The sequence below is a fragment of the Podarcis muralis genome, chromosome 13 (assembly GCF_964188315.1).
Source record: "Podarcis muralis chromosome 13, rPodMur119.hap1.1, whole genome shotgun sequence".
NCBI lineage: Eukaryota > Metazoa > Chordata > Lepidosauria > Squamata > Lacertidae > Podarcis > Podarcis muralis.
Window position 1 is genome coordinate 28,746,783 of NC_135667.1, and position 22,714 is coordinate 28,769,496.

The following is a 22,714-nucleotide window of genomic DNA, read 5'->3' on the forward strand; positions in this document are numbered from 1 at the left end:
CGTGCAGGTGAGCCATATGCTACTCCTCAGAGGCCCCTGCAAAAAAATCAGCTTAGCTTGGAGAGCTAAACAGTGTCTTTGCCGTCACAGCTTTCTGCTGGTCCTGCCATCTCCTGGATCGAGGGTGTTAATTGTGCATGTTTTCTTTGTGTTCCTTGAGAGTCGGTGTGGGTACGATTCCTGCCCCCACCCCCACCCCCGAATTGCATGACTTGAGCTAGTTAAGATTTTTCCATCTCCCAGCAGGCCAGAGAAATAATCTTAACAGCAGCAAGAACTGTGAGAGAATGGCTTAAAAGTTCAAAACATTGATTCTTCCCCCCGCCCCCACTCCATGCTGAATGTTTTAATGGATTCCTGCAAGGAAGAAAATGATTAAAGGGGGTGGGGGGAATCTCAATAAGAAGCATCTGACAGGGGAACTGGTGGTGCTATTAATGTCCATTCAAAGAGAACATTCAGCATTAAGGGGATGCTGCAATTTGTTTCTTCCTCTCTAATCTTGCACATTAATAACAGGCTCAAAACGCCTCCCAGCACTTGGTAATTACTGTATATTGTTCAGAGCTGCTTTGGGGGGGGGGGGCTTTCGTACTTCATGCCTTGAAATACCCTCTAAAGTCGGGCGCACACTTACTGAGGAGTAAACAGCACTGAGCCCAGTGGCACTTACTTCTGGGCAAACGTGCGCAGGATCTTAACAGCACACCTACAGCACTGAGCTTCGCCTAAGTCTCACTCCCAATCCTTCTGGAGCATTGCATGATGGGAATATATCCCAGGATGCAGTTCTCCAGGTTTTTGGTACTCTATATCATGAGAGAAAGAGGTGGGTGGGTTTTTTGCAAAGTGTGTGTATGATGGAGTCTCTACGGCAGGGCTGAGAAGTAGTTGATTCAACCCCTGCCTTGAAGTGTGCCAAGTAATTCAACCTTGACGTGATTTTTGTTGCTCATTGCTCGAAAAGAAACTCTAAGGGAGGCCTTCTGTATAAGCAAGGCCCTGCCTCCCCAAGTCGTTTTCTTTGTTTGCTTAGTAACAGTCTCTTCAGCCATTGTGCATTCCAGCATCTAGTGGACATGATCCACATGAAGGAGATGTAGAATCTCTTTTATCTGCTTACGATTTTCTTGAGGATACGGGGCGGAGGGAGGGTTTCGTTTTTGGTCACACCACAGTGCTAATCGTAGACGACTCTTCCGACTTCTTCTGCTTGCTGGGCAAGGACTTGAGATATTCTAGGTGCCTCCGGGCGTCTTCTTGGTTCTGCCGGACGTAGTAGATCAAGTACGAGATCACCATGGCGAACCAGCCGAACATGGTGACCAGCATGGCGATGTCTGTGGTCTTCTTGTAGATGTTGCAAAAGTCTATGTCCCCCACCAGTTGCAGAAAGGGCTTGCCGATGTGCTCCTTCCGGGCCGAGGCGTCGCAGATGATCCCGTCGGAGGTGCCGGCCACCAGCTCCACCCTCTCGACGAGCTGCTGGAGGGTGCAGTCGCAAAGCCAAGGGTTGCTGGAGAGGTTGGCTTTGGCTTTCAGCGCACTGAAGACATCCTTGTTGACAGACACCAGCTTGTTTGAGGAGAGGTCCAGAGCGTGCAGGCTTTCTGACAATCCCCGGAAGGCCCCGACCTCCACGCGGCTGATGGCGTTGTGCGACAAGTCGAGTTCCACCAGAAGGGGCAGGTTCTGAAAGGCGTCGTTAGGCAGGAAAGAAATGTGGTTGTAATCCAGGTACAATTTGTTGGTGTCGTTGGGGATATCCCTGGGGATAACGGTGAGCTGGGCCTTGCTGCAGCGGAAGGTTTTGAAGCCGTCCTCGGTAGAAGGGTAGCAGCCCTTGGGGAAGGTGGTGGCGGAGTGGAAGCAAAAGGCTATCAGGACAAAACTCTGGAGGAGGAGCCACATGGCAACCGAGTGGTAGAGGAGCCAGTCCAAAAAAGGCATGGCGGGGCATCTGGGGAGCCACGGTGAAGCCGCTCGGTCATCAGTCGCTTGGTGGGCGTCCTTTGCCTCTGGGGGAGCCTCCGAGGCTGCGGCTCAGGGATCACTAACTGAAAAGACAGAGCAAGGGCAACACTGGAGCTGAGGCAACGTTTCATCATCACAATGAAACACCACCACCACCACCAAAACAAAGTACAGTCGTACCTTGGAAGTCAAACGGAATCCGTTCTGGAAGTCCGTTCGACTTCCAAAACATTTGGAAACCCAAACACAGCTTCTGATTGGCTGCAGGAAGATCCTGCAGCCAATCAGAAGCCACGGAAGCCTCGTTGGACGTTAGGGTTCCAAAGAAAACGTTCGCAAACTGGAACACTCACTTCTGGGTTTGCGGCATTCGGGAGCCAAAACGTCTGAGTACCAAGGCGTTTGGGATCCAAGGTACAACTACATGTAGTCCTGGGGTTTTTGACATGGGTGCCCACCAGCGTTACAGTATATGAAAACGGCAGAGTTTGCCCCAAATGAGCAAGCTGTGGCCCTCCGGATATTCACAGAATTGTAGAGTTGGAAGGGACCCCAGGGGTCATCTAGTCCAAGCTCCTGCTGGACTCCAACTCCCATCAGCCCCAGCCAGCATGGCCCATGGTCAGGGATGATGGGAGCTTTAGTCTAACGGCATTTAGAATTTGTTTTTATCAACACTGCATAAAGTTTAAGATTAGGTGAACTGCAATAATAATCATGCGATGTTTATAAGGTTTTTTGTTTTGGTTTTTTACATGGGTGTTATTTTATTTTTCTTCTTCTCAAGTCTTATTTTACCCAGTGCTCTTATACCGTAATTATATACCGTATTTTTCCGTGTATAAGACGCCCCCATATATAAGTCCTCTTTTGGGGGACTCCAAATTAAGAAAACACCCCTCAGCACTACCCATGTATAAGATGAGCCCCAATTTTAAACCTTATTTTTTTGTTTTAAAAAAACCTAGTCTTATACGCAGAAAAATACAGCACTTCTTATTTTTCAATAAAGTGTTTACACACACATACAGGGGGTGTATCTCCACTGCAGACAAGATATCATAGTCATTACCAGTCCTGAAGGAAACCTGAGAGCTACAATTCTGGAAGCAAGGCTAAAGATCTGAAGTTACCAGAGCACCTTCACTGCAGTTCTCATAGGACATGGCATGAGACTGCTGGGCCAGAACAATGATCTACCTAGTTCTGCATCCTGTTCTCTCAGTGACCAACCAAATGCCTGTGGGAAGCCCACAAACAGGAACCTAAGTGCAAGAACACTCTCCTGTCCTGTGGTTTCCAGCAATTGGTATTCAGAAACACACTGCCTCCAACCAAGGAGAAAGAGAACAGCCATTGTGTCTAGCAGCCATTGGAGAGCCTTGTCCTCCATCACACTTGGTGACCACCACTGCCTCCAGTGGAGCAAGTTCCACGGCATAATGTGAAGTACTTTTTGGCCCCCAACGTGTGTCATTTTACCTCAGAAGGGTAAACAGAGGACTCTTCTCTGACCGCCTCTTCAAATAGAGTATTGTCTTCTGAGAGGTAGGACACATGGCCACCTTCAAAGCTGAAATTAGAGGACAGCTTCTGCTGAAGATCTCAAGGCACAGGCAGGCTGGGAGGGGAGGAAGTGTTTCCGCAGGGTCCCACACCATTTAGGGCTTTAAAGGCCAGCACTTTAAACTGGGCTCAGAACTGAATAGGAAGTCCGCCATATTGAGGCCAGAGATCTTTAGAGCACTCCCTGCTCCGGCGCATCAATTGCCGGCTTGTGTCACTTTCTCATTTCCTCACCTAGTCATCTGAGCCACTGTTTCTGTATCCTCAACAGAGAGGGCACTGCTTGTCATCTGCTAAGTGGTGGAATCTGACACTCTGGTGTGGAATTTAGCCTCCCTGATCTTGCAAGAGACTTGCATTCAAATACATTCAATAAACATCTTTTCCTTAAAAAAAAAAAGCACACACAGGCACAATTCATTGCTACTTGAACTTCCTTTTGTGATTAAGATCCTTGCATTTCTTTTAAAAAAATGTTGGGGGTGTGCCAAGTTCTCAGGCCCAATTTCAACGTGGCACTGTTCATGCTGGGGTTTAAAAAAACAAAACTTGTCTGAAGTCTCATGTGTCTAGGTGTTACATTTAAACTGGGTCACACCTGAACTTATAAGGAGCATAAGCACAACAGTGGCGTGGACCACGGAGCTGTGTTATAAACAATGGGCTTAAAGGGCGATGCTTTATACAATGTGCCCCATGAGCAGCAATTGTGTTATTAAAAAAAAAAATCCAGTACAGAGCTGCCCACGATAACTAGAAAATGGCCAAAAACAGTCCTGGAGGAGAAAGCTGTTTTAGAGAAGGGGGAATATCTTCCCACTCCCTCGGCTAGGCATGAGATCATCAAGGTGTCTGCGTCAGAAATAAATAATAACAATATTAATAATAATAATAATTTATTTATACCCCACCCATCTGGCTGGGTTTCCCCAGCCACTCTAGGAGGCTCCCAACAGAATATTAAAAACACAATAAAACATCAAACATTAAAAACTTCCCTAAACTGGCCTGCCTTCAGACATCTTCTAAAAGCCCAATAGTTGTTTATTTCCTCGACGTCTGATGGGAGGGCGTTCCACAGGGCGGGCGCCACTACCGAGAAGGCCCTCTGCATGGTTCTCTGTAGCCTCACTTCTTGCAGTGAGGGAATTGCCAGAAGGCCCTCGGAGCTGGACCTCAGTGTCTGGGCTGAATGATGGGGGTGGAGACACTCCTTCAGGTATACAGGACCGAGGCAGTTTAGGGCTTTAAAGGTCAACACCAACACTTTGAATTGTGCTCGGAAATGTACAGGAAGCCAATGTAGATCTTTGAGGACTGGTGTTATGTGGTCTTGGCGGCCGCTCCCAGTGACCAGTCTAGCTGCTGCATTCTGTTTTTCAGAGAATGGTAGACAGACAGGGGCTATGTACACACAACGTACATTGAAAGTTGAGTTGCCTCAGAAAGCATGTTGGGTTACAGGCTGTTCCCCTGGTGGCCCTGAGGTGAGCGCAGTGGACTTTGGAGAATTAAAGCTATACCTCTACCTGTATCTGACCTGTCCATTTGTAAGGAAATGCAAATACTACAAATACCATAAACTCCCTGTAACCTTTTGCTGGAGGTAACTAGTGAACCCAGGTGATTGCTTCGTCCCCAAAACCTCTCACCAGCCAGGTGAGGCGAGCACTACAACATTGCTGTGAGACTGGGGGTCTGGGCAGGGCCAGGAGGACTACTTAAAGCTAGTCAGATCTGCTGGCCAGGCTCCAGACAGACAGACGTCTCCTTCTATTAAAGGAAGCTGCATTTTAATGTGTCTCCAAAAGAACTAACAGTCAGACAACTGCTTCCTGATATAGTGCCACTCTGGATGGTTCTGTATATGAAAAACCAATTAGAGACGGGTCAGACTTCCCCTTCCCAAAAAGGATTAAAATGTAATCCAAGACTGTGAAGAAAGACTGCCGTTTGAGTGAGACTAAAGAGGGGAAAGAAATATAGAGCTGAGTTTGGGCTCTGTGAGCAGAGGCAGACTTGGGGCACTGCAACCAGTTCCCCCCGCACAGGGCGCCAAGAGGGTGCCTTCCTTCCCAAAGCCTTGTTAGCGATTGCTTGGCTTTGGGAAGAAGACGGGGGGGGCTCTAGGATGCAGCCAGAGCCTGGTGCCTCCTTCCCAAAGCCTGGCACCTCGCTCAAGGGCTGGGGCGTATCAGTTTTTGACCTTGCACAAGGCCTTACCAAGATCTTCCCCTGCTGTTAAAAGGTAAAGGTACCCCTGACCGTTAGGTCCAGTCACAGACAACTCTGGGGTTGCACGCTCATCTCGCTCTATAAGCCGAGGCAGCCGGCGTTTGTCCGCAGACAGCTTCCAGGTCATGTGGTCAACATGACTAAGCCGCTTCTAGCAAACCAGAACAGCACACGGAAACTCTGTTTTACCTTCCCGCCGGAGTGGTACCTATTTATCTACTTGCACTTGATGTGCTTTCGAACTGCTAGGTTGGCAGGAGCTGGGACCAAGCAACGGGAGCTCACTCCATTGCGGGGATTCGAACTGCCGACCTTCAGATCGGCAAGCCCTAGGCTCTGTGGTTTAGACCACAGCGCCACCCACGTCCCTTTTCCCCCTGCTGTTAGCTAACAGCATTTGGGGATAGTGGCTGCATCTCTCTGGAAACCTGCTGTGGGAGCCACAGACTTTGACTGTGTTTGGTATGGCCTCCACCTACATCTGCAGGCATGTATAGAAAATGAAATACAGTCGTACCTTGGATCCCAAATGCCTTGTGAGTGGAACGTTTTGGCTCCCAAATGCCGCTAACCCGGAAGTGAGTGTTCCGGTTTGCGAACGTTCTTTGGAACCTGAACATCCAGTGCGGCTTCCGATTGGCTGCAGGACCTTCCTGCAGCCAATCAGAAGCCGTGCCTTGGTTTCTGAAAATTTGGAAGTCGAAAGGACTTCCGGAACGGATTCCGTTCGACTTCCAAGGTACGACTGCATTACAAAGCCCCAATAAGCCTACAGTGACTGCCTCCTAAAGGGAACCAAACCTGGTCAGCACCGCTGGACATTCCCACTGCTAGGAGAAATGGGAATGTCCACAATAATATCTGCAAGGAACCCCTTCCAATCCCAACAGATGACCTGTGATTGCCCGCTGAATGGAAGAGCTGCCTGCTCCTTTCAGCTATGAGAAATTGGGGGCAAATCATTTCTAGCCACCTCTCAGATAGAAGGCCATAGGCAGGGCTGGCGCTGAGGCAGACTATATTGGGAACAAGGGTTGGAGGAGACCAGGAGACCTCTTTTTGTCAAGAGGCTGCCGTAGAGGCAGCAGCAGGAGAGCTACTGAGGAGGTGCATAACCTTCAACATTTCTCCGATGCAAATAGGGACATCCTATTCCATACCCTCCAACATTTCTCGTTAAAATATGGGCATCCAGGTGGCAGGTCTGGCTTCCAAGGAGCTATTGCTGTTACCATGGCAGTGGCAGCAGCAGCAATGTGTTCCTCAGAGGCCAGATCTGCTGCCCCTGTGGATCCTCCTGCCTGAGGCAGCTGCCTCACCTTGCCTCATATGTGTGGGCTGGCGCTGACCCCGTAGGTCACAGGAAAAGAGCACCCTGAACTCAATGTCCTTTGGTGCCAGCCAAGTCACTACAAAAGCGTGCCAGTGTCAGCCGCCAGCAGTGTGCCCACGTGGTGTCAGCGAGCTGAGGTCACCCGCATGAAGTTCTGCAATTATGTTCTCCACCCAGTGTTGTCATTTAAAAATAGACTGCAACTGGGGAGGGAAAGACGTCGGGGAGGAGGGGACTAGCCGAGAAAGGAAACCTACTAGGAGAAAGCTTCAGACATGCTGGCATCAGATAAGCCCTTTTGTGCCCACATGTCAACATCAGCTTTCACCCTGCAATGATTATGCAATGGCTTGGCACCAAGCTCAGGGTGGAAACGTCACAAGGCATATCTGATGTGGAGCTACTTCCTAATGCAGAACTTCTTCCATACTCATCTCACATCACTACTGGGACCAAAATGGAAGTGCTTCAGAATGGGTACAGCAGCCAAGTTGCAGCTGGAGAGCAAGCTTGCAGCCACCCAAGCCATTGCTCTTAATGTATACAATGCTCCACATCAAGGGAGTTGTTCCTGTCTGCCTCAAGGGGGCAGTAGTGAGCCCAATCATAGAGAAGTCAAATTTGACCAAGAAGCCATTTGACCATGGACAACTATGGTCCAGTCTCTAAGCAGCCTCTCAGGGAGTTTGGGATGATACTGATGGCTTGGGTCCTTTCCAGTCTGGGTTCTGTCCCTTGGCTACCCTGGTAGATGGTATACGCCGGAGAATGTATCAGGGCAGTTAGACCTCTCGGATCTCTCTGTAGCTCTCAGTACCATTGACCATGGTATCTTTTTAGGTTAAGGTTACCAGATGTCCCCGTTTCCCGGGGACAGTCCCCGGATTTACAAATCAGTCCCCATACAAAATCCATTAAAGTTGAAAAGAGTCCCCGGATTCATTGAAAAAAATCTGGTAACCTTATTCTAGGTCAGGATTAGGTTTAAAAGGTACAGTGGTACCTCGGGTTAAGTACTTAATCCATTCCAGAGGTCCGTTCTTAACCTGAAACTGTTCTTAACCTGAAGCACCACTTTAGCTAATGGGGCCTCCCGCTGCTGCCACGCCGCCGGAGCACGATTTGTTCTCATCCTGAAGCAAAGTTCTTAACCTGAAGCACTATTTCTGGGTTAGCGGAGTCTGTAACCTGAAGCGTATGTAACCTGAAGCATATGTAACCCAAGGTACCACTGTACTTTATTATAGCAATTCAGGTTCTCCTTGGGTGGCCACTCCTAGAAGATGATGTTGGGGAATGTTTGTTCCACGCTATGGCCATTGGCCTGTGGGCTTCCAGAGTGGCTTGATGTTCTACAGCTACATGACACGGCCAGGAGAAGTCACCTGCAGGTTTGGACTGCAGTGTCAACAGCATGGCTAAGGTGGCCTCAAGGTGGAATGGGAGCGCACTGCAAATCTGCCTAGCGCCTCCTGCACTCACTTTAAGATTGTTATAAGCTACATATTTTGGGCTTCCAACACCATGCCTACATTTCACTTTCTCTCCATGTATCCACCCCACCCCACCCCACCCCATGCACTGTTTTGCTTAATAAGCAACCTGAAGGAAAGTTCTGGAGAACTTGCTCTGTGATGCCTAGTAGCCATTGGCAGCCGTCTCCTCCATTAATTTGTCTTATCTTTTAAAGCCATCTAAACTGGTGGCCCGCACTACCTCTTGTGGGAGGGAATGCCACAGTTTAACTCTGCACTGTGTGAAAAAGAAGTATTTTCTTTTGTCTTCCAGCATTCAGCTTCATTGGGTGGCCCCAAGTTCTAGCACTATGAGGGAGAAAAACTTGTCTCTGTCCATTTTCTCCACATAATTTTACTCTTATCATATCGCCTCTTATCTCCCTCTTCTCTAAAACCATTGTTTCCCAAACTTGGGTCTCCAGCTGTTTTCAGACTACAATTCCCATCACCCCTGACCACTGGTCTTGCTAGCTAGGGATGATGGGAGTTGTAGTCCAAAAACCAGCTGGAGACGCAAGTTTGGGAAACATTGCTCTAAATTAAAGAAACCCTAGATGTTGTAACCTTTCCAAGGCTTTGACAGGCATTGCCTCAGATATTTCTGTGCTGTACTTTGCATTCATGAAGGTTAAAAGCATGTGGGGTTGCTAATTTTAAAAAAAAAAAGAGGGAAAGGAAGAAAATTATTATACTTAGGAAACAATTTCTCTCTCTCCCAATAGAACATGCCGTTCTTGCTGTGATCAAAACTCTGCTATCAGTGGAAGGATAGTCTTTCCAAATCTAGGATCAATAGGGCTTCTGCCTATTTCAAAAAGCCAATTATGCCTGGTGGGTTTTCTGAAAACGGTCCTCCAGCTCTGAGGAGCTATAAAAGGTCTTGAGCCTGTGTGTTTTATGAAGGTAATTTGGTCCGGATTTCCATGAAACGAGCCAAGCAAAGATGTTTGGGTCTTTCCCTCCCTTTCAAGCAAATGGGTCTTTTGCCAGGAAGGCAATCCCATTAAGTGGTGAAAGGGATTCACTGAGTGTTTCCAGGCTCTGCAAATGACGAGTTGCTTTCCCTAAGAGAGAGAAGAGGGTTGGGAAAGCCCTGCTGGCAACAGATCGGCCAATTAAAGATTCAAAAGTACCGAGTTGCACTGCTTTGGAACAGAACGAGGAATGAAGTCACAAGGATGCAGCCTCAGCCATTAAGGTGGGTTTCTGTCTAGGAAATGGTACCAGTCTCCAGATATACAGTTTTGCCTATACCTGCGGGCAAGACTTGTAGGCAAGGTTTCAGATCAACATCCCACAGACCAAAATCAGGACGCTCCTTCCCCCCCCCCCCCATCCTGAGCTCTCTTGAGCAATTGTTTGTTCGTTTTTTCGGTTCGGTGCTTTGGTGTGAGCCAACTGACTTGCACCGGAGAGCCGAACCAGAAAAAAACCCTGGAGATTTTGGGATGCAGTACAGAAGCCAAGATGGTCTTCTGTAATTCCGGGGTGTCCTGCTTAAATCGGGACTGTAGAGTGGCATGGGATCAGCCTATTCTCACAATAGCAAGGGCAGGCTTGTATGGAACCTCCTCATCTGATGGCTTGTGATGAGTCAGAGGTCACATTGCACTTCAATGCTAGCAGAACAGTGTTGTCCATTGTCCCTGAGGGCAGTAGGCTAGCTAATGGCACTGGGATAAGGCCATGTGGCACACATAGGCCTGAGCTCACAAAGCCTTGCTACTGTTCCCTCCCCCCCAAGGTTCTGCTGCCTTCCTCTGTCTAGCGATAGGGCCAGAGCTGAACTAGAAGGCCTTCTCCACTGGGGCAACTGCACACATGGAATCTCTCTGCCAGGTAGGCTTAAAGGTAAAGGTAAAGCGACCCCTGACCATTAGGTCCAGTCGGGACCGACTCTGGTGTTTATCTCTCGCTTTATCGGCTGAGGGAGCTGGCGTACAGCTTCCGGGTCATGCGGCCAGCATGACCAAGCCGCTTCTGGCGAACCAGAGCAGCGCACGGAAACGCCGTTTACCTTCCCGCCAGAGCGGTACCTATTTATCTACTTGCACTATGACGTGCTTTCAAACTGCTAGGTTGGCAGGAGCAGGGACCGAGCAACGGGAGCTCACCCTGTTGCGGAGATTCGAACCGCCGACCTTCTGATCGGCAAGTCCTAGGCTCAGTGGTTTAACGGTGCCAAATTTGATATCCTTTAGACAGCAGGTAAATAATTGTGCATTCAGCCAGACTTCCTAGCACAACTCCCAAGATTATTTCAATCTTGATGGTTTCTAGCAGTGCATCTGTTGTTCTAAAAAAATCACTTTACTCGGGTTTTTACTATTCTGCATGATCTCGGTCTTTGCTCCAGACTGTTGTGAGTCACTCTTGAGAATTGTCGCCTTAAATCAATGGACAAAAATATGTTTAGAATGAACAAATAATTAACTGTACTGAAAAGTTCAGAACTTCCATCTTGGAAGTTAATTACAGCATGACCTTATGTATGTGTACTTAGGAGTTAAGTCCCATTGAATTAAATGGGGCTTACTCCCAGGTAAAGCTGGTGTATGATGGCAGCTTTGACTACGGAATGAGCATCGGGTAACTTAGGTTATATCTACACTGTGTGTTTAAAGCGCACGGCTGCCTCACACGTAATCCTGGGAACTGTAGCCTTTCAAGGGCGTTGGGAATCGTAGCTCTGCGAGGGGTCAACTACAGTTCCCGGGATTCTTTGCGGAACACCCTCTGCTGTACGGTGTAGATGTAGCCTTAATTAATAGGATGCCTAAGATCGCCTAAGAATTGATGCTTTTGAATTGTGGTGCCGGAGGAGACTCTTGAGAGTCCCATGGACTGCAAGAAGATCAAACCTATCCATTTTTAAGGAAATCAGCCCTGAGTGCTCACTGGAAGGACAGATCCTGAAGCTGAGGCTCCAATACTTTGGCCACCTCATGAGAAGAGAAGATTCCCTGGAAAAGACCCTGATGTTGGGAAAGATGGAGGGCACAAGGAGAAGGGGACAACAGAAGACGACATGGTTGGATAGTGTTCTCGAAGCTACCAGCATGAGTTTGACCAAACTGCGGGAGGCAGTGGAAGACAGAAGTGCCTGGAGTGCTCTGGTCCAGGGGGTCACAAAGAGTTGGACACGATTAAATGACTAAACAACAACAACAAGGTCACCATGGAGTGTCCTTTGTTTAAGGTGCAAACACACACACAAAAACACATTGTACCTGAAGGGTTGGCCCTGCCATTAGGCAGAGCGAGGTAACTGCCTCAGGCGGCAGCTGCTGGCAGGCAGCAGTATCAGGCCCCACCCCTCCCCATTGTTCCTCCTCTGCACGCTGGAGCCCTCCTCTTCTTGGAGCCCTGCTGGATCAGACCAAAGGCCCTTCTAGTTCAGCACTCTCGGCACTCTCTTCTCACAGTGGCCAACCAGATGCCTATGGAAAGCCCGCAAGCAAGACTTCAACGCAACAGAACTCTCCCGCGCTGTGGGAAGAAGCACTTAAATTTTGCCTGCCCTGAATCTTCAGCTTCATTTGGGTTCTGTGTGTGCTGCCAACCAGGCCAGTCACGCACCCCAGACTACCCCATGGCCAGTAGCAAGATTCAACAACCAGCCAAATCATTTTCTGAACTTGGAATGGGAGGAAGCCATCTTGTCCTTTGCCTCAGGCAGCAAAATAACTTGAGCCACCTCTACAAGCATCATGCAGGAACTGTGACATGCATGTTGTTTTCCCAGCGAAGGTATGCAGTCCCAAAAGCCCGTCTAAGGAATGCCTTTATTCCCCCAGGGCACGCCAGTATTTACAGGCATCTTAACACTGCAGATTGCACGCCTCTGCCATTTTTTAAAATTAAAGGAAAACCCTAACTTCAGACAACACCTTAACTGCACATTTTGGTTCTCCAGAACGGAACAGTCTTGCGCACACCCCTTTTTTCTGCTTGCTGCTGTGGCTGCTGCCACCACACATTCTCTTAAAGACAGACACAATCAGCAGCTGTAAAGTCCTATTCATTTTCCAGAAAAGGGAGAAAGAGGTCTGTTTGCATGTGTGCTTTCAAAGCAAAGCTAGAATAATACTATCTTATATGGCTATATGCAACCTGTGAAGGCCCATCCTTGCAAAGCAGCACATTAACAGTGAAGAGGTGATTTTTTTTTTGGCAGATGAGCGTGGCCAAAATTTGAATCAGAGTTGCACCATGTGATTGTACAAAATCTATCATACTAAGCTGCAATCAAGCTCTGGAGGCAGATAAAAACCACATTTTTTTCCCAGGGGGAATTTAGCAATAATTTCGGGGTTGTTCATTTCCTGCTGTTTCCTTGATTTTTAAAGAAAGTGTGTGTGTGTGAGAGAGGGGGGGGGATCTTGATGCAGAGCCAGAGGAAATATCTACTATTGTAAGATCTGAAGTAAGATATACGTACTAAGAAACCAGCTAGGAAACTAATTTGTCCTTCGTTTGTTAAGTGGAACTGAAACTTACAGAAGCATGAAAAATGCCATTTCCAAAATTCTTCTTGAAAAGGATGCAGAGAGGTTTCAAGTACTAAAATCCACCATGAAAAATGGCATTGTCTAGATCCAGTTGCTGCATAGATTTACATTCAAGATGATCCCAGTGGTTTTTACACGCAGGCTAAGTTTCTCCCCCAGGACCAACGTCCTTATTTCCTCACCTTTTAAAACTTGTGCTTAAGGAATTGCAACCTCTTGCTTTTTTAATATATATTTTCCATGGTTTTATATACAGATATACACGATATAATGGTATGAAACGGAGAGCCACGAGAGGGCACCAAATCAGCGGCTTCATACCTAAAGCAAAGGGTCTTTCGCTTCTCCCTCTCTCTCTCTTACACACTCACGCGCATATACACGTACACACACATGCACAACCCACCCAGGCAGAATGGGAGAACCAAGCTTCAAGCTGAGTACAGAACAGGATTCTGCGTCGTGCCTGGGAGCCAAAATAAAGTGAGCTGTCGGGTGCATGTCTAACCATGCACCTTGGGCAATGCAGCCGACCGCCTTACCTGGGAGCCGGGGGGTGGCGGGGCCGCCACACACACCCCTTCCCCGCCCCTTCTGAAAACCCAGCTATTATTTTTTTTATCACCCCCCAGGCTTTCGGTTTGGAAAAGACCTTTGCAACCGAATTTGCAAGCCCGTTTTAAATTTGCAACCCCCGTGCCTCTCTCCCGCACGAACGCCGAAGCGGAAGAGGTGTAACCAGGCTTCTGCAAGGCTGCAATCTTAGCCGCACACACTTTTGCCTGGGAGTAAGCCCCGCTGCACACAACGGGGCTTACTTCTGAGTAAGCATGCATATGGTGCACGTTTGCCTTCTCTCTTAAAAAAATTAATATATAAAGATTTTGCATGGGAAGGGAAGTGGGGAATGAAACCAGAGACAACTTTCCACGATGCAGGCAAAGTTGCAGCACACCATCTCTCCCTGCAACTCTGCTCCTCCTCCGCGCGGGTCTCCGGATCTCGCTCCCGCTTCGCCCTTCTCGCCGGAGGAGCCATGGCTGAGCTCTCCCGCCCCGCTTCCCGCCTTCCTCCCTCTTCTAACCCGGGGGGGGGGGTGGAGGGCTGGGATCCGGCTCACCTTCCGCCGCTCGCCTCCCGCCGCTGGCCGTAGCTGCCCTCCGGAGCCCCGCAGCCCGAGGGGGGAAGCGGGAAAGGCGAGCCGCGGGGGGAGCCGACCGAATCCGCCACGATCCCCTTCCAAGCAACAGGCATTGCGGCTTTCCCCGCTCGGCTCCTCTCCCTTCTCCTCTTGCTCGCTCTCTTTTATCCCGCTAATCCGCAGCAGGCTCCGGAGCTTGCCTCTGAATCCGAAGCAGGAGACGACCCCGACCTCTCTCTCGCGCAAGGGCTCCCATCACGCCGGGGCAGGACGCGTGAAGTTTGCCAGCTTCTTGCCGCCACGCGTGCGAGCCAGGAACGGGCGTGTGAGTGGGTTGGGAGCGCGCGCGGGCGGGCGGGCGGGCGCGGGTGCACCTTGGGCACCTAGAGCAGCCTCTGGCTAGCTGGGAAGAAATCGCAGGCAAAAATGAATTAAGGGGGGTGGGAGGGAGGGAAGTCACCGATCAGGGGCTCGATGCCCTCCCTGGCTTTGTAATGTGCGAGTGCGTGCGCCTGCCTGCTCGTTTCCCTGCGCGCCACTGTGCGTTTGAGCCGGCGAGGGCGAGGGTGGGTTTCCCCCCTTCGTCGCTGAGAATGATAGCTCTCCTTTGGGGATTGAAAACCCCGCCTGGAAAGAGGAGTGTGCATACACACACATACACGCGCAGCGCTCTGTGCAACCTGGAATGTTTGTTGTTTCAAGTTGGGAGGCAAGCAGAGACGCTCCCTGCTAGTTATGGGCTATTTCTTCCCCATCTTCCCGTTTCTACTGATATCCCAAGCGGAGACACAAACCCTACTAAGTTAACAAGCAAAGCGGACCGCTTGGGAAACTCCGTACTGAAAAGGGATCCTGAGACGACGTGGCTTGCGTCTGATTTGCATTCCCCTGGTTCAATGAGCAGCATCTGCCGGTAGGGCTAGGAAAGACCCCCTTCCTGTAACACACACACACACACACACACACACACAACCCCACAGAGCTGCTCCCTGCCCGTGTAGACAACACTGAGATAGATGGGCCAGTGGGATAAGGCAGCTCCTGATGTTCCTAAAGCATGCCTTTATTGGGATTGCCCACCACAAATGACCAAACGAATCACAAGCCACCCTTTAGTGATGCTAAGATGCGTTTGAACGTGTGAAGAGAAAAGCCAACCAAAATACCAGAAAGGCAGGTGGGGAGGCTGATATTTGGACGCGGGGCCTGAATAGTTGGTCTCTAGGAAGCTCCTGAACTGAGAGTGGGACTCTTGTGGACTCTGGTCAACAGGAGATCACACCCAATTCACCCACAAACCTTCAGTTTTAGAGCCTAAGTGCAGAAACTGTTAACCTCCCCCTCCCCAAATTGCCTTGAAGAGGTACTGTATGTGGGAGTGGGATCCAGCAGACAGATCCCAAACCAAAATGAGCACTCGGATCCCCGCAGCATTTAAAAATAGCCGCTTTCTGCAGCTTGCCATTTTGACAGGTCCTGGACTCAGATGGCATATCTTGTTTCCTTGAAGCTACCTTGAAACTAAGTACACCTCTGGGAACCATCTTGGGCTCATCTTCCAGTCTAGCTGGCGGAGGAAGGGGGCCCATCTGAAGCACGTTGTTTTGGCAGCGGCCGCAGAAACTAATAGGCATCGATCATGGGAGACAAGGTTGCAGGACTTGGAGCACAGGGGACGGGGAAAGTCATTTCCCAAACATTACTTTGCTGCAGCAAGTCGTCCCCGTCCCCCAGCATCTTTGCAATATTAGGAATGTGCTCAAGCTAAAAAATAAAATAATCATTTAAACTAACCCCCACTGAGAACATGGCCCAGCTTTTGATGTCTGGTGTATCATGTGTTGTTTTATATTCTGTTGGAAGCCGCCAGAGTGACTGGAGCAACTCAAGTTAGATGGGTGGGGTACAAGTAATTAATAATTTTATTATTTTTATTATTATTACTACTGTCATGTTGTTGTGCTCTGGTGTCAACCAGTATTATAACAGTATTCTGGTGCCTGTACTGGATTCCTGTTCCAGGCTCAAGCGAAACAACTGCTTTCAAGCCCATAGGGAAGGGATAACCCTCTTCTTTGTATGGCCACTTAGGACACCGCTTTGCATCAAACTCGCATATACTAATTTATGTTAACAGGGTGGATGCAGATTTAGAAATAATGACTGTGGTATGAACAGTGAAGGCGCTGTTCCCCAAGCCTACGTCTGCCCTCAGCCAGCCCCCACTTGCCTGCCTTCTTACTCGCATCCAGTCTAGGGGGATGGGGTCTGCCAGCTTCTTCCACCTGAGTCCCAGTGTTGCCCTTGTAGAGACTCAGCAAGGATGAGGATGGGGGGCAGAGCTAGAATTATACCTCCACCTCTCATTGGCTCTGGGCTCTGGTTCCACTGAGCATTCTGCATCCCCGCATTCTGCTCTGACCATTCTCAGTGGGCAGCGGCCACCGCAAAACGTGAATAGAAATAATAGAATCATAGAACTGGAAGGGACCTTGAGGGTCATTCTAGCCCAGGGGTCAGCAAACTTTTTCAGCAGGGGGCCAGTCCACTGTCCGTCAGACCTTGTGGGGGGGGCCGGACTATATTTGGGGGGGGGGGGAATGAATGAATTCCTATGCCCCACAAATAACCCAGAGATGCATTTTAAATAAAAGCACAGTTCTGCTCATGTGAAACACCAGGCAGAGGTGCATTTTAAATAAAAGGACACATTCTACTCATGTAAAAACACACTGATTCCTGGACCATCTGTGGGCCGGATTGAGAAGGCAATTGGCCCAGATCTGGCCCCTGGGCCTTAGTTTGCCTACCCATGTTCTAGCCCAACCTCCTGCAACGCAGGAATATATGCAGTTGTTCGAACCTGCAACCTTGGCGTTATCAGCACCACGCTCTAACCAACTGAGCTGTCTGCAAAGCATCTCAACATAGCTGGAGAAGACGTGGCAAGACTGTGACCTGACGTGTTCCTTTTTTGGTTGTCCAGGTTGGGAGCAGTTGATGGGGACCCTCCAAGGTCCCTCCTGTCGGAGTTCTGGACTGGATAGCCTTTGAAACAGAGCATGCCTTCAAAGAGAGGACCACCCTCTAACTGCCTTTCAAATGCAGGATTGTCCTCTAAAGTAGAACACGACACCATGCTACTGCTTCTATGTACCTGACAAAGAACTTGTGGGAGCATGTGATCATTGAATTGTCGACTTGGAAGAGACCCCAAGGGTCCTCTAGTCCAGCTCCCTGCAATGCAGGATCCTGCCCACAGCCAGCCCTGGGTGAGCTCAAACCACCAACCTTCCGGTTAACAGCAAGACCCACGGACACACTGTGCCACTAAAGCAATGTGGAAGCCTGTATGTTTCAAGCCCTAAAAACAGCTTGAGATTGGGCAATCTCCAGGACAGTCTTGGACAGCTGCCAAGGGAGCTTCGAGCAACTGAAAAATTGGTGTCTTACACCAGACAATGTGATATAAAAGATGGAAGAGTCACCCATGCTCATTTAAAAGAGAAGGATCCAGATCCAGAGGAGAGATGCATTTCTGATATTTCTATTTCCCGCCTTGAGAATCCCAGTAGAGGGAAAGGAGAGCAAATATAGCACTCCTGGTTTGACTCCAGTGTTAGCTTTTGCTGAACAGATAGATCAGCTTCTATGGCAACTACTTGTGGGCCACCTTTAAGCTCAATTGTGCTCATGGGCATTAGCAACAGGGCCTTCTCAGTGGTGGCTCCAACCTTATGGCACTGCCTTCCAAGAAAGATATGCATGGCTCCTTCATTTTCATTTTCAAGGAAGCCTTACAATACAGTGGTACCTCAGGTTAAGTACTTAATTCGTTCAGGAGGTCCATACTTAACCTGAAACTGTTCTTAACCTGAAGCACCAATTTAGCTAATGGGGCCTCCTGCTGCTGCACCGCCGCCGCGTGATTTCTGTTCTCATCCTGAAGCACTATTTCTGGGTTAGCGGAGTCTGTAACCTGAAGCGTATGTAACCTGAAGCATATGTAACTCGAGGTACCACTGTACCATCAGTTTTGCTCAGCGGGAGCATGGATAGGGAACATCTCCAATGGGCTGGACTACAACTCCCATCATCCATGATCCCTTGGCCATGCCAGCTGTGGCTGATAGCAAGTCCAGCAATAACCTGCTGGAGTTGCTATATATTGAATTTTATTGACCTGGAAACTAGTTGATTTTTGAAGTTTGTTTGTAAACCATAACATGCATCTGTTACTAAATGCAAGCCTCCTTGGGAAGCCTATAGTCTTGAAAGACGGGGTTAAGAAAAAGCTCTAAATCAGGGAAGGCACAAAAGGAGAAGCAGCCACGCAGAATTCAGCACCATTTCTAGATTGATAGCAAAAGTAACCAAAATGGAAAAGTGGCCGCAAGAGGCTTGACTATCCAGGTCAGAGACATTTTTATTTGTCTGCAACTTTTTGAGAAGGAGAAAGAGCAACTCCTTCCTCCATACTCCAGAAAGCCATTAATCACTTTTGCACATTCTCAAACAGTAATGGCATATTTAACTTTTAGGGTGGCTGGTGCTGCTTGCGCTACTTCCTTTGGGTTGGTGCCCCCCCCCCCCCACGCTCCTCTGGGAACACGTGGGAAGGTATGTGTTTCAGCCACATTTTATTTATTCTTCAATATTTATATACCTACACAAGAACAAAGGTTTCTGTGGGTGGTTTAGAAGTAAAAAAAAAAATGAAACCGTAAATTACAATATCAAAAGAAAATCTAATACAAAATAAAACCTGCCACTGAATAAGACCAGAATTTAAAAAGCAGAGCAGGACATCAATATAAAAGCACTAAAAAGTACCAGATAGAGAGAGAGAGAGATAGATTGATTTGTGGGATTGAGCCTGTGGCAAGTAATGTGGCATGGCCCACACTACTGTTGTAGCACATGAGGCAAAATGGTTTACATGTTACCAGAGCATTGCGGAAGATGGCGCAAGCCACAGTGAAGCGATATGGCAGGCAACCCCAGCCACACAACCAAGGCAATGTGTAGATCGGCCCCTCAAAGCAAACCAACTGAAAGCTGAAGGGTGAATATGACAATGCGAGCCTGTGCAGGTCTACTCAGAGGTAAGTCCCGTTTAAATCAGTGGGGCTTACTCCCAGATAAGTGAGTGCAGGATTGCAACCTGAGGTTTTATAAATCTGTGAGTCATGTGTGGAGAAAATGAGGAGCAAACACACAGCACTCACCTCAGAAAACCTTCGGACAGCTGTAAAAATTCATAGGCAGTAGAATTTTTAAGAACACAAGAAACACATAATTGGTTTATAGAACCCATAAATGGCTTTTTAAAAGGGTTAAACAGATAGATGATGAGCTTACGGGCAGCTACTAGCCACAAGAGCCAAATTCTCCAGCTCCATTTTCAGAACTGGCAGGCAGTTCTAGGTGCCAGAGACAAGCAACAGGGAAATGGCTATTGATTAACACCAGTGTGTGTGTGTGTGTGTGTGAGAGAGAGAGAGAGAGAGAGAGAGAGAGAGAAAGAGAGCTTCTGTTGAAAGCCTTCCCTTCAATCTGTCTGAGTGGGAGTCTTTAGCCAAGAGAGCTCTTCCCGAACCCCAATAACCTGCTGAGGGGCTTCTCTCTGGCAACTGTTCATACACAGAGTAATGCGTTCAAAAGTCTCCATGTTCAGCAAGGTGCCTCAGACAGCAAAAAGGCATCTAGGCCTGCCCTGGACATAGCCAGTATGAAAGCAGGCCTGAAGGACTGCCTCTCCCCATATAAACCATCCAGGACTGTGTGTTCATTATCTAAGGCCCCTTTTTCATGTGCCTCCTCCATGTGAGGTCTGGAGGGTGGCAACATGAGAACAGGCCTTTTCTGCAGTGGCCCCCCGTTTCTGGAACGCTCTCCCCATGGAGGTTCGCCTGGTGCCTTCATTATATACTTTTAGGAGCCAGGCAAAAACTGCTCCTCTTCAACCAGGCCTCTGGCAGATAAATATTCTACAGCCTTTTACGTGTGTCTGTGGTAAGGGTGGTCATTGTTCTGCCGTTTTGTTTTACTTACTTACTTGTTTTTAATCCTGTGTTTTATTCTGTGAACCGCCCTGAGATCTTTTGATGAAGGGCTGTTTATAAATCTAAGAAATAAAATAAAATTAATGATGTACCTAGGCGGCTGGTGTAGCCTAGGTAGAGTCCTGAGGACCAGCCACTGAAGCCTGGAAGGATACATTCAGGGCCTGAGGTTCTCTACCTTGGCTTCTCTGTGATAAAGGCCATTTGGAGGACTCTAGGGACCAATGCCATCTTTTTTGGCTGGTGCCTTTCACAGTTGCATAACAGACTGGGATTCAATCAATGGGGCTTTCCCCATCGCTCTCCCAAAATAGCTACTATGCCTGTTGGATTTCTGCCTGTTCTCCATAAAGGAGACAACCCTGTTTTATGCATCTGGTGTAGACACCAGTCCACAAAAAATCAATGCCATAATAAAATCTGATAGTCTTTAAGGTGGCACAAGACGTTTCATTACTCTTTGTGTAACAAGCTGGGCGTGAACCCAAGGCCTGGCTCTGCCATTAGTACAATGCGAAAAAGCTTACTCTTCTTAGCGTCAGTACCTGTTCTGCTCCAATTGGCGATCTGGCCCCCGGAGATTAAGTGGGTTAGTTTTGCATTCACCTGCTGAGAGCATCTGTGCTTTAATTAAGCCTCATGTAGATGCATTGCAGTGACGGATGAGGGCTCTCACCACAAGCAGCCTCTGTTATGGCGCAAGGCATGCCTTCTTAAATTACACTGCCACATTTGTGTAGACAGCAGAATCAAGGCTCTCTCTTCAACTGGCCTCATTACCATACACGTTATATATGGGCCCAGCGCTTGTGCAGGGAACACCTGATGCTGTAACATTGTCAACGGTACGACTGGATGGGAGACCACTGGAGCTCTGCATAAATCCTTCTGAGTGTTCCCAAACAAAGGTGGGATACAATAATAATAAACCATACCTATATACATAAGGTCATGCTTCACTAATGGGGAGTCTTTCCCCCTATGCTGCTTCTAGGCACACATCCCTAAGTATTCACAGGTCTTCTGTTAGCAGAACCAAGGCTCTTGATTAGCTTGATTCGCTTGGCTCCGGCGTGGGAGTCATTTCGGCAGTGTCGGTGGCTTGCCTGCCCCAATCACCAGCAACCCATGCTACACCACTGGCTGTCTTGCATGTTGTTTGTATGGTGATGCAAGGTCTGTGCTGTCTTTGTATTCAGAAGTCTATTGGCTGTTTCTCTCTCTTTCTCTCCCTCTCAGTGTGCCATGTGAGTGCCTTTGTGCCAGCACATAGTGGTGAACTGTGTAAGGAGTGTGTGTCTCTGGTTCACCTGCTGCTTTGGGGTTTTGTGGCAGTGTTTCCCACTCTTCCCTTCCTGGCTGGCCATGTGCTGGAGACAGTGGCCAAATCTGCCTGTATAATGGTGACCAGGTCCAAGAAATAAGGCGAGCACAGGATTACTCTGGACGTACCTGGCAAAAGTAGGAGAAGAGAGCCATTTGAAACTGCCCATATTTCTACAGAGTGATGGGGCAAGAGGCCAGGGCTGGCCCAAGACATTTCAGCTCCCGGGGGCAAACCCCAATATGGAGAGCTGTGCTTCCCACCAGGGAAGAAGGAATGAGTGAAGACTGACATCGGGAACAAGCAGTGACAGAGTGGGAGTGGGGAGAGAAAGATGAAACAAGGACCTGCTGCCCCGGGGACCCTGCCGCCTGAGGCCATCACCTCACCTGGCCTCATGGGTGGGCAGGAGACATTCCATGGACATTCTGCTGGCTTCTGAGGATGTTTTACACAGGCATTCCCTTGATCTTTTGACCAGAATCTCCTCTTTTTTAATTACTGTAATGCATGTGTGTGCGCGCGCACATTTTAATTATGGATTAAACTATGGCTTTTAATGGGATTACTTTATTGTGTATTTTAATTATGGATGCTCGTATTTTAATGTCTATGGAATGGGTTTTTGAACTTTGCAAACTATCTTGATCTTATATAAACAAACAAACCACAACAATAAAAATAACCCAGGCATTCTGCGGAATTGTGGGGATTTAAAAAGGCGATGACTGGGGACGTGCAAATATAGAAGGGGCTTTCTATAAAGCACTGAGCCTTAAATCTGGAGCTGGTCCTGAACTGAACCTCACCCTCTGGTACCCCTCTGCAAAGATGGAAGAAGTTCATGCAAACATCCAGCTCAGAATTCTGTCCGAATCAGAGGCTTGCACACTTCCTCCAACCTATAAAGCTTTCCAAATATCAAAGTATCACTTTACTTATTCCGGATTTCTCGTTCTTTGCTGTACAAAGAATGCGGTACAATAAACCTTGACAGGTGCTGTAGAGTCAGCATTGTTAGAATCGGTACTACAGGCAGGTGTTTGGA

At 48.5% G+C, this 22,714-nt stretch overlaps 1 protein-coding gene across 1 annotated transcript; it reads right to left on the minus strand.

The window, feature by feature from the left end:
* Window positions 1-904: 904 nt before the first annotated feature.
* LRRC3C (leucine rich repeat containing 3C) lies at window positions 905-15,018 on the minus strand. The gene is made up of 2 exons (XM_028702661.2): window positions 14,257-15,018; window positions 905-2,057 (listed from the first exon to the last, which is right to left on the minus strand). The coding sequence occupies exon 2, from the start codon at window positions 1,948-1,950 to the stop codon at window positions 1,168-1,170; it is 783 nt and encodes a 260-aa protein (XP_028558494.1). The 5' UTR covers window positions 1,951-2,057; window positions 14,257-15,018; the 3' UTR covers window positions 905-1,167.
* Window positions 15,019-22,714: the final 7,696 nt, after the last annotated feature.